At 37.1% G+C, this 14373-nt stretch overlaps 1 protein-coding gene across 1 annotated transcript; it reads right to left on the reverse strand.

The window, feature by feature from the left end:
* Positions 1-3755: 3755 nt before the first annotated feature.
* FBXO28 (F-box protein 28) lies at positions 3756-10168 on the reverse strand (the record flags this gene model as incomplete). The annotated part of the gene is made up of 4 exons (XM_009709080.1): positions 3756-4373; positions 6178-6373; positions 8897-9035; positions 10059-10168. Coding segments are annotated over 4 exons (840 nt in total), but the record flags the coding sequence as incomplete, so codon positions are not given.
* Positions 10169-14373: the final 4205 nt, after the last annotated feature.

A 14373-nucleotide genomic window follows, 5' to 3' on the forward strand; every position in this document is an offset into this window, starting at 1 on the left:
CACTTAACAGTTTTTGTATCTGAGGTTTTCCCTTCCAAAGACAAAGAGGTCCAGTACATCATGCATCTTCAGCATGCACACAGCTAGAACAAAAATCCCTGAATGTTCAGTTACACATACACCAAAGCTGACAGCACATCCCCATCCAGCCAGGAAGGTGAGATCAAGTAAGCACAACTGCAAGAGCAGAGAGCACACACACAAGTGAGCTGGTCCAGGTGTGGTGCAAAGCAGCACAGGAATGCAACTGGAGAGTATCAGAATAGTTCACAACTAGCAGACACGTTGCTACAAAATACTCCAAATTGAATTTACTTATGAATGGAATAACAATCTATCACTGTAATTTGCCAGTTACCTTCTTAAAACCACCAGGAACACCAAGAAATCAGTTATCTCCTGTCTGAAGACGCATTTAACTACACCCTATGTCATCCCATTTTCAAGAAGCTCCTGATGTTGACAATTCCTTAGACAATCTTAGTGCTTCCCACAATTAACTGTTAGCACATCTCAGTAAGAGCAACTAAGTTTCTGTTCAATACGGTCTTACCTTTTACGTTAAGAAATTACGTGAAGGCATCCTCGTAACATTAATGAACTTTTGCGATTAAATTACTGTGCTGAGCGAGTATTAGGAATTGAAGAAGTTACCATTTGTTTCTATCTGTTCTTTAATCTGAGAAATTTATCTTGTTAAGCAGGTAGTCTTTCTTCCTTCAGAGCTTCCAACTATTACATCCATTAGCCCTTGTTTAGAAGGTGCTTGCGTACTGTATTTACATGCAAGTTGTTCAATTTGGGGAGCAAGACCTGGTTGCAAACAGCTTTTCCCTCAAAAAAGTACCATTGCAGTATCTTTCGATACCATTTTCACCATGTTCACTAGATACACAAATTTGTAAAAAATCCCCATGACACAAAAAGCAGTTTACAAAGCAAGCTGCTGTTTTTAGGAAAAAAGCTCAAAAAGAAAGAAAGTTAGCCTCAGTAGTTTTAAGCTATTTTAAGAAACTAGCTATAAAAGACACCTATTGCTTTCTGTCAGCCCTGAGCTGTTCAGTTTCAGCCCGTGCTACAAGTACAAAAACTGAACACTGGCTGCAAATAAAACAATTTTTCATTTAACTTTGTAAACTACATCTCAGTCTCCCTAGTTTTTGGTTCTCCCTTGAACAGATTATACAATTGCTGATCACGACTAACACTGTACTTTTCAAGGCTGATATACCAGCTCATGTAAACTTGCACAGAAATTTATAGTCAAAAGTGATTTAGTTTTACTTCAGGCTATTTATCAGCTTACTCATGTATTGCAAAATGCATCTTTTTTGATTTAATAAGGGATAATATAGTGTCAGAAATTAATGTTCCAGCTGTTTTCTCTAAACTGTTATTTCATTCCGTTTTCTGCATCCTATCTATACCACTGGTGTATATTCCAGCCCAAGGGCCATCTGATAACTGATGTCTGCCTCCCTCCCTGGGAAGTGAAAACGAAATAGTGGTGTACTTCGGTTGTGGCATTTCTCAGAGCTCGCTTGTAACCATCCCTTCTACCCCTTACGTTTCACGGGCCTCCTTCAATTTTCCTTTACTTGGTAGCACGCAGAGGATCAGGATGTACCTGCAAAGTGGCAGCACGTGACACTTCCTTGAGTTGAAGGTTCCAAGTTGGCACCATTCACAGAGAACGTTTCCTGTAACAATAGGCTGTTGTTGTTCTTTCCAGCTCAGTTTACGCACAGCTAGAGCTTCACCAACATACAAATAAATGGTACTCTTGAATAACCTGAAATTACTTGTATATTGTGAAGAGGGGGGTAATTGTTTGCATCTTCTAGAAATGAATAAACTGATGTGAAAGATATTAAGAGACGTATGAATAAACCTTTTCACAGCTTCGTACTTGTTTAGACATATTTAACCACAAATAACTGGTAATTAGACCATTACATGAATTTGTCATCATGAATGACCATTAAATGACTTTGTATCAAATGATACACAATTATAGCTATCATGCTGATTCTTTGATTCAAAATTGCTATTTTTTAAAAGATAAAATATATGCCAGTATTTTGAAACTGAACAGCAGATATCTATCTTAAAGACATCTTTAACAGTAAAAAAATTCTGAGCTGTGGAAGACCAGCAGTAGCAAATCGTCCTTTAACAGTTTAACCTTTCCCCCACATAACCTTTTATCATTTCCTTGATGCTTTTCTTCTGAAACATACCTTTTTTCAGATGGACTCAAACTACCCAACAAGTTTATTTGAAAGTTGAACGTCTGCCAAAAATTAGGTATTTGCAATGTTACTTCTGATATGAGGTAATATACGGTTTAGAAGGAGAAACTGTGGCTGAAGTTTCAGGAAAAATTTCAGTTTTCTCACGATTATATAACATTTGACCAGACAATTTCTGATTTGTTTGGCAATTTAAACATAACCACTATGTTATGCTGACAGCCATACAAAATGTAAGAGAAACTTGCACTTTAACTCATGGTAACAATATCAAAATTTTGAACAGCTACAAATGCAGCATTTGCATTTTCAGTGCCATAGCAAGTTGAATTCAGTACCACCTAAACCCAAACCAACAGCTGATTAAAAAAAGAAAACATAAGTCAAATGATAAAGCTACATAGTTTAGTACATTAAAACAAAAACAAGGACAATGGTATTTGGATAAGGTTCCAAAAATATACAGATGGGCGAAAAAAAAAAATCACTGTACACAACTCTGAGGTTGTTAAAGTGACCAGAGAGAATGAACAGTGCAAGACATGCTTTTCCAGTTACAAGCTCAAAACAGAAGTGCAAAAGAAATTAAAGCTTTTTCTGAAGTGATTTACCTTTTAGGATAAGGAAAACTTAGAATATTGTCATCAGTGTTACAGAGAAATTTCCACCCCACCCCCAAGACATACACACAAAATTGTTTAAGTTTTTCCGTAATACAGCATTTCATTCAAATGATGTCCCCCTGAGCTTGGTTATTGTAGGGACAATTTGTCTGATACTTATTAGATGTTGGCCCATGACTCAAGTGACGCATAGGTAGCTTCTCAATTCTCCAGCTTTGGCTAACAACACCTGCAATTTACAGGCAGTGAAAGCGGCAGGCAGCCCGGGTTCAAACTCTCCCACAGGCAGCTTCATTAAGACCACCTCACTGTAAGAAAGCAGTTGTGCTGAAAGCAGATACTAAGTTATGGCTGAGGAACAAAGAAATTGCTTTATAAGTCTCTGCTCTCTCCCAGAGTTGAGAACAATTTCAAGCAAGTGCTTTTAGCAGGCTGACTAAGCTGTACATGCATCTGTCCATGCAAATGTAGAATATGGTTCCCAAGACCTAGAACCAGGGTGTGTGCATGTGAAGACTGGATACAAGGCCCTTCCTTGTAAGCTTACAAAAATATATAGCCAATACTGTAGTTAAGAAGTCAGTTTTACTCATTACAGAGATCCCCAAAAAGTATTAACTACTTTTCAGACATTCCAGACAAGGTCACTTGTAACAGAAAAGGTCAAGTTCTCTAAAACAAGATTTTAAAAGTGGGTCTTTCCTTCAAGTGAACAGGACATCTGTTTTTACACTTAACTTTTTAGTCAGTTAAGACTGAATTTATTTAAGATTTTATGTGAACATATGCATAAACACAAATAAGTTTACTTTAAACACATATGCACAGAAAAAAAAAAAAGATTAACCCTTCAAAACATAACAGAGCAGGTCTGGTTAGTATGTAACTATTGCAAATCTTAAAGATTCTGTGCATTAGGCCCACCCATACAGAAAGCAGGGGAAAAGTCTCAATGAAAGAAAATTACTGTTCAAGTCTAAGTGGTGTTTTGAAGAGCCAGCAGCCTAAGTGACACCACAAAGCTAGTCACAGTATCCAAACAAGCAGACCTGCTTGGGCTACTAAAGCACTGTATCCTCCCGAAGGTGTCATTTACTCCCAAGTTATTTTCTGTTTCGAAGGCGTTTAGATTTCCTAGGACAGTCTGTGGATTCAACCGCCTTCCTCCGTTTTCTAGGAGACTGTTCATTTGAGCCAGAACCTGAAGAATTTCCTACTGTACTCTCCATCACCTCTCGCAGCTTGCGTTCGAGCTCAGCCAATCGGGCATTCTGTTCACCTATGATTTGGGTTTGCTCAAGCAGTTTCTGATCTTGATCTTGGAGTTGTTTCTGTTGCTCTTGCACTTTGATGCGAAGCTCCGAGATTTCCCGCTTTAGCGCTGTCAAGCCCGTGCCATTTGCTTTTACTTGCTGCTGGAGTTTGGTGACTTCCTGTCTTGTAGGGTTCTGCTTGGAGAACAGCTGCATTGTCGTCAGTGCTGCAGAAGGCCCTGGAACTTCAGAGAAAACTGTGATTAATCCTCTACAACTTTTAAGACAAAGGTAAAAATTTTGTCCCAGTTTTCATATTTTGCTTATCCCTACTCCCCAAACATGAATCTCAATACTAATTGCAAGTTATGTAAACAGATTTACAGTCATTTAAATGTCTAACAGGAGCATATGATATCTCAGAACACAACTAGTTTAATTTAAAATACTTAGATTTTCAGTAATCTGGAAAATAGCTCATCATTCATTTTCTGTATATAAGCCCCCCTCCTTTTGCTGTATCAGAAATAGAGATATTACGTTGTCATCTAGTCTTAGTGTCACAGATGTTAAGTCAAAAACCCCCATCTATAAATTACTTATTACAGAATAGTTATATTAAATAAATGTATTTCAACAGAGCAGTAAAATTCTGCTGTCTTAATTGTAGACAACTAAAGTTCTAAAATTTTGTCGTTTGGGGCTTAACAAGGTATTTCAGTTTAACTTACTTTTGAGAAGAAAGGAATTTACTTTCCATGCTTCTTTAGAATCACTCTTCCTAAGTACTAAAGCCATACTGGAATCTGAGCTTGGGAATGTTGATTTTAATAAAGTTCCTGCAAATCAAGGAGACTAACAGCTACTGTATAATTTCTTTCACTTTTTCTATCATAAATGATATCTATCACTTTTCTTATCATTTTACTCTTCTAGCAATGCTGTGCAAGTAAGATGCAACTTTTAAGCTCTACACAGACAGAACAGTCTGGAATAGCCTAGAACACTCATTATCCTCCTCTTTTTTTATTCCTTTAAGATGCCAGCACAGCTACAGCAGCATGACACTAAAGGTTGCTATTAGCCAGGTTACGCTCCTCTCTCAACACAAGATAGGCATTTTTCTGCCACATAAAGCCTTGGCCTTCAAAAGTCAATTGACATCAACTATGGTTTTGGGCAATACTTCCTCAACTGAGAGACTCAATGGAATTGAGGTATAATTAACAGAATATAATTAAGAGGTAGTATACACACTTATGGCTAAAAGGATGGACAGGATATACCAGAAACAACAAGCAGCTCCTACAGTCAGGCCTATCATTTTTGCTTAAGATAAAAATAATTCTTTAAAAAAATTATTTTTATTAAATTATCCTTTCAGAGAGTTAGTTTCACAGTTCCTAAGAAGCATGAAGATGTTCAGCACAGGGAAAACATTACAGTTTTACTAACCTTTTGCTTTTGGCCATTATGTGAGACAATTATCTTAGACTTTGGTTCACAAAAGTTCTGCAAAGTCTGACAGAGTATCCAAAGGACCGGTTTCATTGTTTATTTATAGACTGTTACTTTAATTATCTTTTCACTATTACCTATAAGTACTTTGCTTGTTAGTGTATATATTAGTGCCCCAGGAAAGTACAAAAGCACATGTAAGTATGTTCTATCTCTCTATGCACAGCTTAGGCTAATTTGTTTGCTGATTGTGCTAAAAATAAAAGGCATCGAGTTGTCATCTCATGTGCCAAATTTCAACCAAGTGCAATGATAAAGTCTCATTCATTGGTGGCACAAAAGCATTTGTTTAATGAATACACACTATGCATAATTCTAACATACATTCAAGTGACTGTTCTTTTGGTAGTACAAAGGCTCCTTAAATTTCAAAGCAAATGAATTTCAGTTAGCATTCTTAAGAAACAAGTATCATCGATATTTATGTAATAAAGCTCACATTTAAGCGGAGGAGAGCTTTAAAAAAGATACAGTGCTGTGAATGCTTACAGAAAAACTAAATAAAACTTAACTATACGTTGGAGTTAATACCTGGGGCAGTTCCTATCAGACGTCCCGATACATCTGACCCAGGCATCTTTCTTTTCAGTATTGGAACAATCTTCTCATCAAAATATTCCATAGCCATGGAGGAAATGTCCCTTAGTTCTTGAAGAACTTCATGAGCTCTCTGAGGAGCTCTTGTAGAGTTTACATACCTTAGCACACGATAAATTTCATCTATTACCTAAAACATTTAAGAAGAATTAGGATTTTCTGATAAAGGCAAGATTATTTCAGATCATTTTAGAAGTGCTGGCATATTCAGGGGCTTTTACCATGAAACTATTGCATGCCACTGTGTGATTTAGTTCTAAATCAGCTTTTTGAAATGAAGTGCTGTTTGTGATATATCAGAGAAGCTATTCATTTGATCTATCACAATTCTCTTCAAACTCATGAAATGATGCTTATTGTGTGGAATTTTGTTTTACTACATCCATACGTGACTTCTAAGTTATATAATCTATGCTCAGCAAAGCATAATCTTTTTGGAGAACCTGAAGCAAGATACTCTAAGCCACAATGCAGAGCAGTCACTCCCCCAGCCAGTTATGAAACACATGAATGGAGTAGCAAGAATTATTATGTCAGTCTGAGGAGCTGTAAATATTTACTTGAGTCCACTTGCATACACTCAAAATATTGCAAATTCAGATTAAGTCTAAAATACATTAATTTATAAAACATCGGTCCACTACTGACAGAGAACATAAGCACCCTCTTAACAGGTTTGACAAACAAGCCCTTTGGTTAGGAGGGATACAGAGAGATGAAAGGTGTCTTGCTAATCCATGAATTATAGTCTGTGGCAGGTCAAGATAGCAGTACTGGTCTCAGTACCGAAACTACTGACACAGGTATTTTGCAAAGGATTAAGAACGGTTGAAGAGACTCCTGAAGAACACAGATCTTAAGGACTTAGAATCATAGGTAAGTGAATACAGTTGCATCTTGTGTTTTAATAAAGGAAGCTTAGCTAAAACATTGCAAGAGCCAGAGAAGACTAAAGTGTCTCATCATGCAACAAGCTTACAAAAGACTTCTCTAATTTTACCCATATCACATCCTGTTAGCAACAACATCCTCAAAGCATTCTCCTGCCATCCTCAATATAAAATCTCGCAGCAGCACTCTGCTATCACCAGGAACCCTCACACAGTATGCTGAACCTCAAAGCAGGAGCCACATATTCTAACACAAATTCACTTCCTGACAGTTCTGTGGCAGCTTCATTCAGATGAAATTTCCTGAGGGGAGCAGGGCAGGTGGTGGGGGGAAACCACAGACCTGTGGTTTCCTGTAAGTGAACACTAAACCTTGCATATGCTTGACCAAAACAGGACTTTCTGGTGAACTGGCAACTGTGCTGAGAGCAGCAGCGCTAGCAAGCTCATACACTAAGTAATTAAAAAAAAGAAACCTTTTTAGCTGTCATATGGGAATACAAACGAGGTCCTTATGACTCAGTGCCCACAAGGAAAATGGCTGGCAAGCTCACTTGCCCAACTCCTGCACACCCCAGGTCTAGACTGAGTATGGCCTTTCCATCTACTCTTCAAAAAAGTAAGGCAACATTTCTTTTAACATTCCATTTAGTACCTGAGTATCAAGGACTTAAGTTTATTTGACTTGATGTTACATTACAGTTTTTTAAATACATATTATATATTGAAATATAATAAAAAGTCAAATAAGCATAAATCTATTAAACTATAATGATTTAATTTAAAATTAAACATCGTCAACAAGAATGTACAGAAATCAAGTTACCTTTTCAAGATAAAAATACATTTCATGCTTACAGCCTATCCTATCATACTGAATGTAGAAATGCCTGCCATGCTTCACCTGAATCTAACAGCTAACTTTTCCATTCATCCCAGTGCTATTCAGTTATCTGCCCATGAAAAATTAATACCAACGTATCCAAGTGTTACATGGAAAGATCAACAAATAGAGCATTAGGCTAATGTTCACAGATCTTGTTTCAACTCTGAGCTGTACCAGTCTTCCTCAGATCATGATTTTGTCAGTTCCCCTATGCACTTCCGTTTTCACAGCTTATAAAACAGTGGTACCTCTGATGTACACCTCACTTGCATAATTTATATTTTATGTTGGGGTAGTATTAATATTTAATACACTTTATCTACATTTAAAACTAATTCCACCTACTGTATGAAAATACCCCATCCACTGTATTATTGAATACTGCTTCCACACACTAAATATCTTCATTCAATTAATCTGAACTACTCAAACCTTTAAGAAAGGTGCCTAAAATCTTCCTGATTGACTTGAGTGCTTAGTGTTATATGTAGTCTAAATTACTACATCTTCTGAGGACCTGGCCTCCAACTGTTTTGTACAATTAAAATTCAGAATTAAACCCTACATATGACTTGTTTCTTGTAAAAGGTTGTATAGAATGTACATGCTGCAAGTCAAATGTCAGAATGAAGAAAGAATCTAAGGGAAAATGGAAATCAAGTTTAAAATAATTAATATTTAGATATAGTCTAGTTCATTCATTTCAGACTGCCTGTTATAGCAGAGTAGTGGCTTGTGTGTTTGTTTGCAGGTATCTGAAACACAGTTTCAGTATATATATACACATTATATAATTTGTCCCAGCTGTCCCAGGTTAAGTTACACAATCATATTTTTTAAACACATATACATTCACATAATATAGTCTACGCTTTACCTTTCCAGGTATGAAGCAACAGAGATTGGAATCCACATACTTCATGAAAGTCATATTTAACAGAGAGAGTCTTGTTTCTACAGCAGCAAGGATATCTGCATGACGAGCTAATGAATGGTTTCTTCTTTCTGACTCCCGTCTAGAAGACAGACCATTAAGTGACACTGATTTAATAACAAGTCAACAAAATGAAACTGTAAAATCGTTTCAGTTAATTTCACCCTTAAAACCCTCTGAGGTTTGAAAATGTAACCACTAGTTTTGTCTTTATGGAAAAGAACCGATACAGACTGAGAACCAGCTAGTAATAGCATACTACACTTTCCCAGACAAAATTTGTTCTCTAAATAATTACTACATCTAACATGATCCATAAAGTCTGTATGTAATTTAGGACTATTTAAAAACAAGCTTTCAGTACTAACTAGCAGTAGACACTGAGTCAGTGTGAATATTTTTATCCCCCCATATTCCTACAGTTAGTACTTCAATGCAATTGACATAAATTTAATATATTATTAGTGCCTACTACACTACGAACACTACACAACAAAGTTCAGGTTGAGATAGAAGCTCTTTTGACAAAGGATCTCTACACTAAGGAGCATTTAGTTTCTTCACTCTGACTGGGAAATCTGATAGGATGCAGCAGCACTGGAAAGAGGAGAAAAGACATTGCTTTAGTGAGAAACTAGCTCCCAGTAATGCTCACATGTCAAACCCCGCTCCCTTTCCCATTTAGTATTTGGCACTGAAAAGCCTTGCTTTTTTTGTTTTTTTTTAAGCAGAGTTGTAAATAAATCACCAGTAAAGGCAGTCAGTGTTAAAAAGGAATGGCATTCATTCATTCCTAAGAGTCCTTCCCTGATTTGCCAGAAGAGCTGAGTAATACAGGACCCACTCTTCTTTTCTCTGTTTAAAATACCAGAGACATGTTCCAATATTCCAGTTTGTAGTATACGACAGCTTACATTCATCCACACCATTATTCCGTAATTAGATCTTAGGTTCAACGTGCTTTTGGAAAATGAAATAAAACCAAATGTGACTCAAATTTTCAACATATATAAGTGGAATTAGCCAGCAAGAAATTACTTTTCAATATTCTGCTGAAAATAATCTAGCACATTTAAGTTTAACTACAGTTTTAACTGGTACATACCTTGGAAGTTGAGCTTTAACTTGTTTTTGACACAAGTTGTGGTATCTTTCCACTTTCAGAAATCCCTGATTTAACATTCGCTGGCAAACCAAATCCATTCGCTTACAAACCTGTATTTAAGCAAAAAGAAAAAATTAAGGCTCAATTGAGGCCACAAGTCACTTTTACTATTATCTTATCCATACTTGATGGGTAGTAAAAGATTCTTTTATCAGCTTTTCCTCCATTTCAGGAAGCAGAAACTGCAGCTAAGCTTAAGGCGTCACTATCTCTAACAATGATGATGATACTCCAAAAAGGAGCAGCTATATTCCACACAGTTCACAAATTCATCTCCTGATACTGCCCAACAAGAGACAGCAGGCTGAATGCCACCCGTATATAAGCAGATACGATTTCCTCTGATTTTAATGGAAGTTGCAAGTGCCTGTGCCAGCCTTTTAACTTGGTCTCCAGAATGATTCTGGTGGATTAAGTTAATACTTTGTAGTCTCAAAAAGAAGCCTTTAAAAACAAGAAATCATGATGTTTTTCTTTCAGCATTTAAGGCTCATGTTTTTGAAGACTGCCACAATTAAATTTAAAAGCTTATGCAATACAGTGCACATGAAACAAGATTCCTTTTCATATTAAAAAAGTATTTTCTTCTCTGCTTAATAGATTCCTTTATTTGCTATATTGGATACAAGTAGCCTCAATTTTTTCCACAGATTTAGGGAGAAAGGATATGAATAGCTGCAGAAGATATAATAAACTGCTAAGTTTAAACCTTCACAAAGTAACCAGTTACAAGACAAAGCCAACTTGTACAAAAATTTAAAGCCACTGCCGTTCAGTTCTGAAGATGCAAGAGTTTAGTGAACCAACTGTCCTTCAAAATTGGGTTTGGTTTTTTTTTTTTTTGTACTAAAGCACAGAACTTCCACTGTGACCCCACTTCCCAATGGATTAGTTTTGCTTTTTTTTTTTTTTTAAATAAACACTCATTCCCTCCATACACTAGGCATTTCATAATCTATCTGTGCTGCTTTGCATTAGCTCTTGCTTGGTAACAGTCAAAGGAGAAGGATCAGACAGGCTACCTACATAGGTACAGTCTCAGCACAGTCTCCTCCACATTCACTGAGTCAGCTAAATCATCTCCAGCCCATAAAAAATAATGCTGGCCCTTCAACTACAGGAAGGAGGAAATTGTCACGTTTCTTCTCAGATACTAGCTGCCATTAGGGATGCCTATATCTGATAACCATTTTTATGTACAAGACTTTACAGCTTGCTTGTAGCTCTAATGCTACCAACCCCCTGAACTCGGAACTAGTATCTGCAGAAGGCTACGTTAGCTATGCAATTGTTCAGCACAAGAGAAAAACCATCCTAGATAAATTATTAGCTACAAATTCAGAGGAAGCACAGAAAGTGATTTTAACCACGTGTGCACTGACATCTGGTGGCAGAAAGGACCTTTCAGCGTGCTGAAGCCCTCCCACATCCAAGACCGTAAGTCGCAATGGGGAACATGAACCGCGCTAGATTTTTAAACACTGGATTTTTTGAAATCTTACTCATTTGCTTACGCTATGCAGCATGAAGAATTACTTGCTCCAATTTCTGGACATTACCCATATTTGTGCCAATAATCAGTCTAGAAACCAAATACCGAACAGATAACAGGTACCACCAGAAACCAAAAGTGTTTGCAACTTATTTTACTAATCATCCCTTAATTCTCAGCTGGTTCCTGATGCTACCATTTAAACCATATGGCACCTGTATTTATAGGAACAATGTACCTCTTTTAGACTGCATAGCCAGCAGTCATATGCAAAGTAGCATTATTACACTTCTAAGCATTCATATTAGTCCAAGACAGTTTGATACTAGCTATTCAATGGACCACAAGAAAATAAAAATTTAAATTTGCCATATTTGTATTTGAAATTTTTGTATTTTCTTATTCTAGCCATAAAGCTGAAAGACCCCAAGTTTCCCCAAATGTCAAGTCCAACCAGACACTGTGTTCAAATTTCAGTGTTAGAAAGTTATTCCAAGTCCATGTGAAAAGCAGAATGAGAAGGTGGTTGCTTCTTAGCATGCTGACTTACGTGCGATAACAACTTCTATGAAAGAACTAATTTTCCCATTTGCAAACAAACTAAACTGACACAACCTACTAGATGACTACTACCAGCTTCCCTTTCCTCAAGCACATCTTATGTCTTCCAAGCTTCACTAACAGATAACCAGTATCAAAACAGAGATAGAAATATCCTAAAGTATTTAGATTCAATATGTGTTCTTTTTCTAAGAGGCTACACAGACACCATGTTTCATAATGCCTTTCTAGGGTAAAGTGTAAGTAAGTGACAAAATGTTGATGACTTCAGCAAGAAGGTTTAAAATAGAAACGCCTGTAAACAGAGATTTACTGAAACCGTGGGAAGATTAAAGCCGTGCTGTCCAAAGGCTATCAGTCCTTATTTGTGCTGTGCAGAAAATAAGCACAAGTTTGCTGCAGAATCTAAGACGCTTCTGACATGCGTCAGAATCCAAGATAACCTTCTCCTCAGAATGTTCATGGAAGGAGGTGGTAGATTGTTTGCTTTTAACCTTGCCTGCTGTAGTAGTAGCCTGAACAGAAGTGCTCAGGCAGTTTCCAAGCTCAGATGTGAGAGTGAAAAGAAACTGGAACACAAGAATTTAATTATTATCCCACTCAGGTAAAAATTCCAGAGCTTCTATAAGTCATTAAAAAAAAAAAAAATCACAGTACAAGATGCCTTCAAAAGCTGGAAGATACGCTAGCTTCTGTATCAGCATGCATACCAGGCTGCAGTTCGTCCAGAACATTACAGCTTCAGACATAAGGATCTCTCGGGTTTTCTGTTTCTCTCTTATGATGACATATCAGAGGAAGCAGATGAAGTAAATACTCAAAAGGGCTGAAAGCAAAATGCTGCTGCTTTTCTTCTCATTCACTTTATCTGTGCAAAAGTTTCAGAACTCAAGATTTGCATAATTTTAGACAAGACTGCATTCTGAATACCTATTGTTTAGTCTCTATTGCTTTAGATCTACTTCACTGCTTAACCGGTAGGTGCTTAATTTATGCTTTTAAATGCAGCAACACCAGGAATAGCAGAAAGCATTATGCTCAGGAAAGCAAGTGCTTCTTTGCACAATGAGGGGCCCATGGTCTTCCCTTGCCTGATGGCAATCATTATAAGCAGGAAACGTTCTTTACCTCATCCTTTGGTGACAGAAAACCTTATGGGCCTTAAGTCTTAGATTATGCTCCTCATTATGTTCTCTATAAACAATACAGGTGCCTATCTCCATTTTAATCTGAAAGCTTTCTCATGTTCTATGCCCTCCCACCCAGCCAACTCCTTAGTCGGTCGTCTTGTACACACTCTAGATCCAACACTGGTTCAACTCAGAGATTTTTTTTTATTATTTTTTTGATCAGTGAGCCAAGGTGATACAGAAAGAGATTAGGACATCCATTTCCTTCAATGCTAGGATCCAAAGAATGCATCAAATTGATCAGTTTAGAGAATCCACATTTTGTGTCTATACATGTATGATCAACCTTCTTTTAGATTGATTGATGTCCTGGATCATATCCTCCTACCTTCCTCAAGATGCTTTATCCCATGGAATGCCACATTCTATGGGGATGATGAGGCTGCTTCTGGGTACATTTCTAATATGCATGAGACCCAAGCAATTTAATGCCTGTCATTCAATTAATGTGGTCCTGCAACGTATCTTTAGCAGAATACTACTCATTATAAGATACACCCATTCATCTTTGATAAGCAGCTCATGTCAGTTCTCATAGAGAAGAAAAAAATCATTGCTTGCACAAGACAGATCTTACAGGAGGAATATATATGTGTCTCCCAAGGCTACTTATAGCCTTTAAAAATCTGAAAGTGATGAATTTCATTATAAATTTATGCCTAGACATTGTTATTTTTAAAGGCCACCTTAATTCTCTGTCAACAGCATCTAGAGTTACGTAAAACATCCAGTCTCTTCCTCCCGGTGAACTGCCAGAACACTGCCTCTAGTTCTGACTGGCCATTCGAAAGACCTAGCTGACCAAGCTTATGTGGTTATGAGCTACACTTTTGACTAGGTCAAACCAAGAAGGGCTTTGATTCTTTACATTACTGCTGGTTCAAAAGACAAGTGTACTTTCTTCTCAGAAGAATGCTCGTAATGCCTTCTGATGTGCTTAAGGGAACAGTAAGGAATTTAATGGAGATTAAGTTTGTTGTCTGTTACTGACTCAAAAATTAAAACTAGGGAA

This window comes from Cariama cristata, unplaced genomic scaffold (genome assembly GCF_000690535.1).
Source record: "Cariama cristata isolate BGI_N322 unplaced genomic scaffold, ASM69053v1 scaffold23661, whole genome shotgun sequence".
Taxonomy (NCBI): Eukaryota; Metazoa; Chordata; class Aves; order Cariamiformes; family Cariamidae; genus Cariama; species Cariama cristata.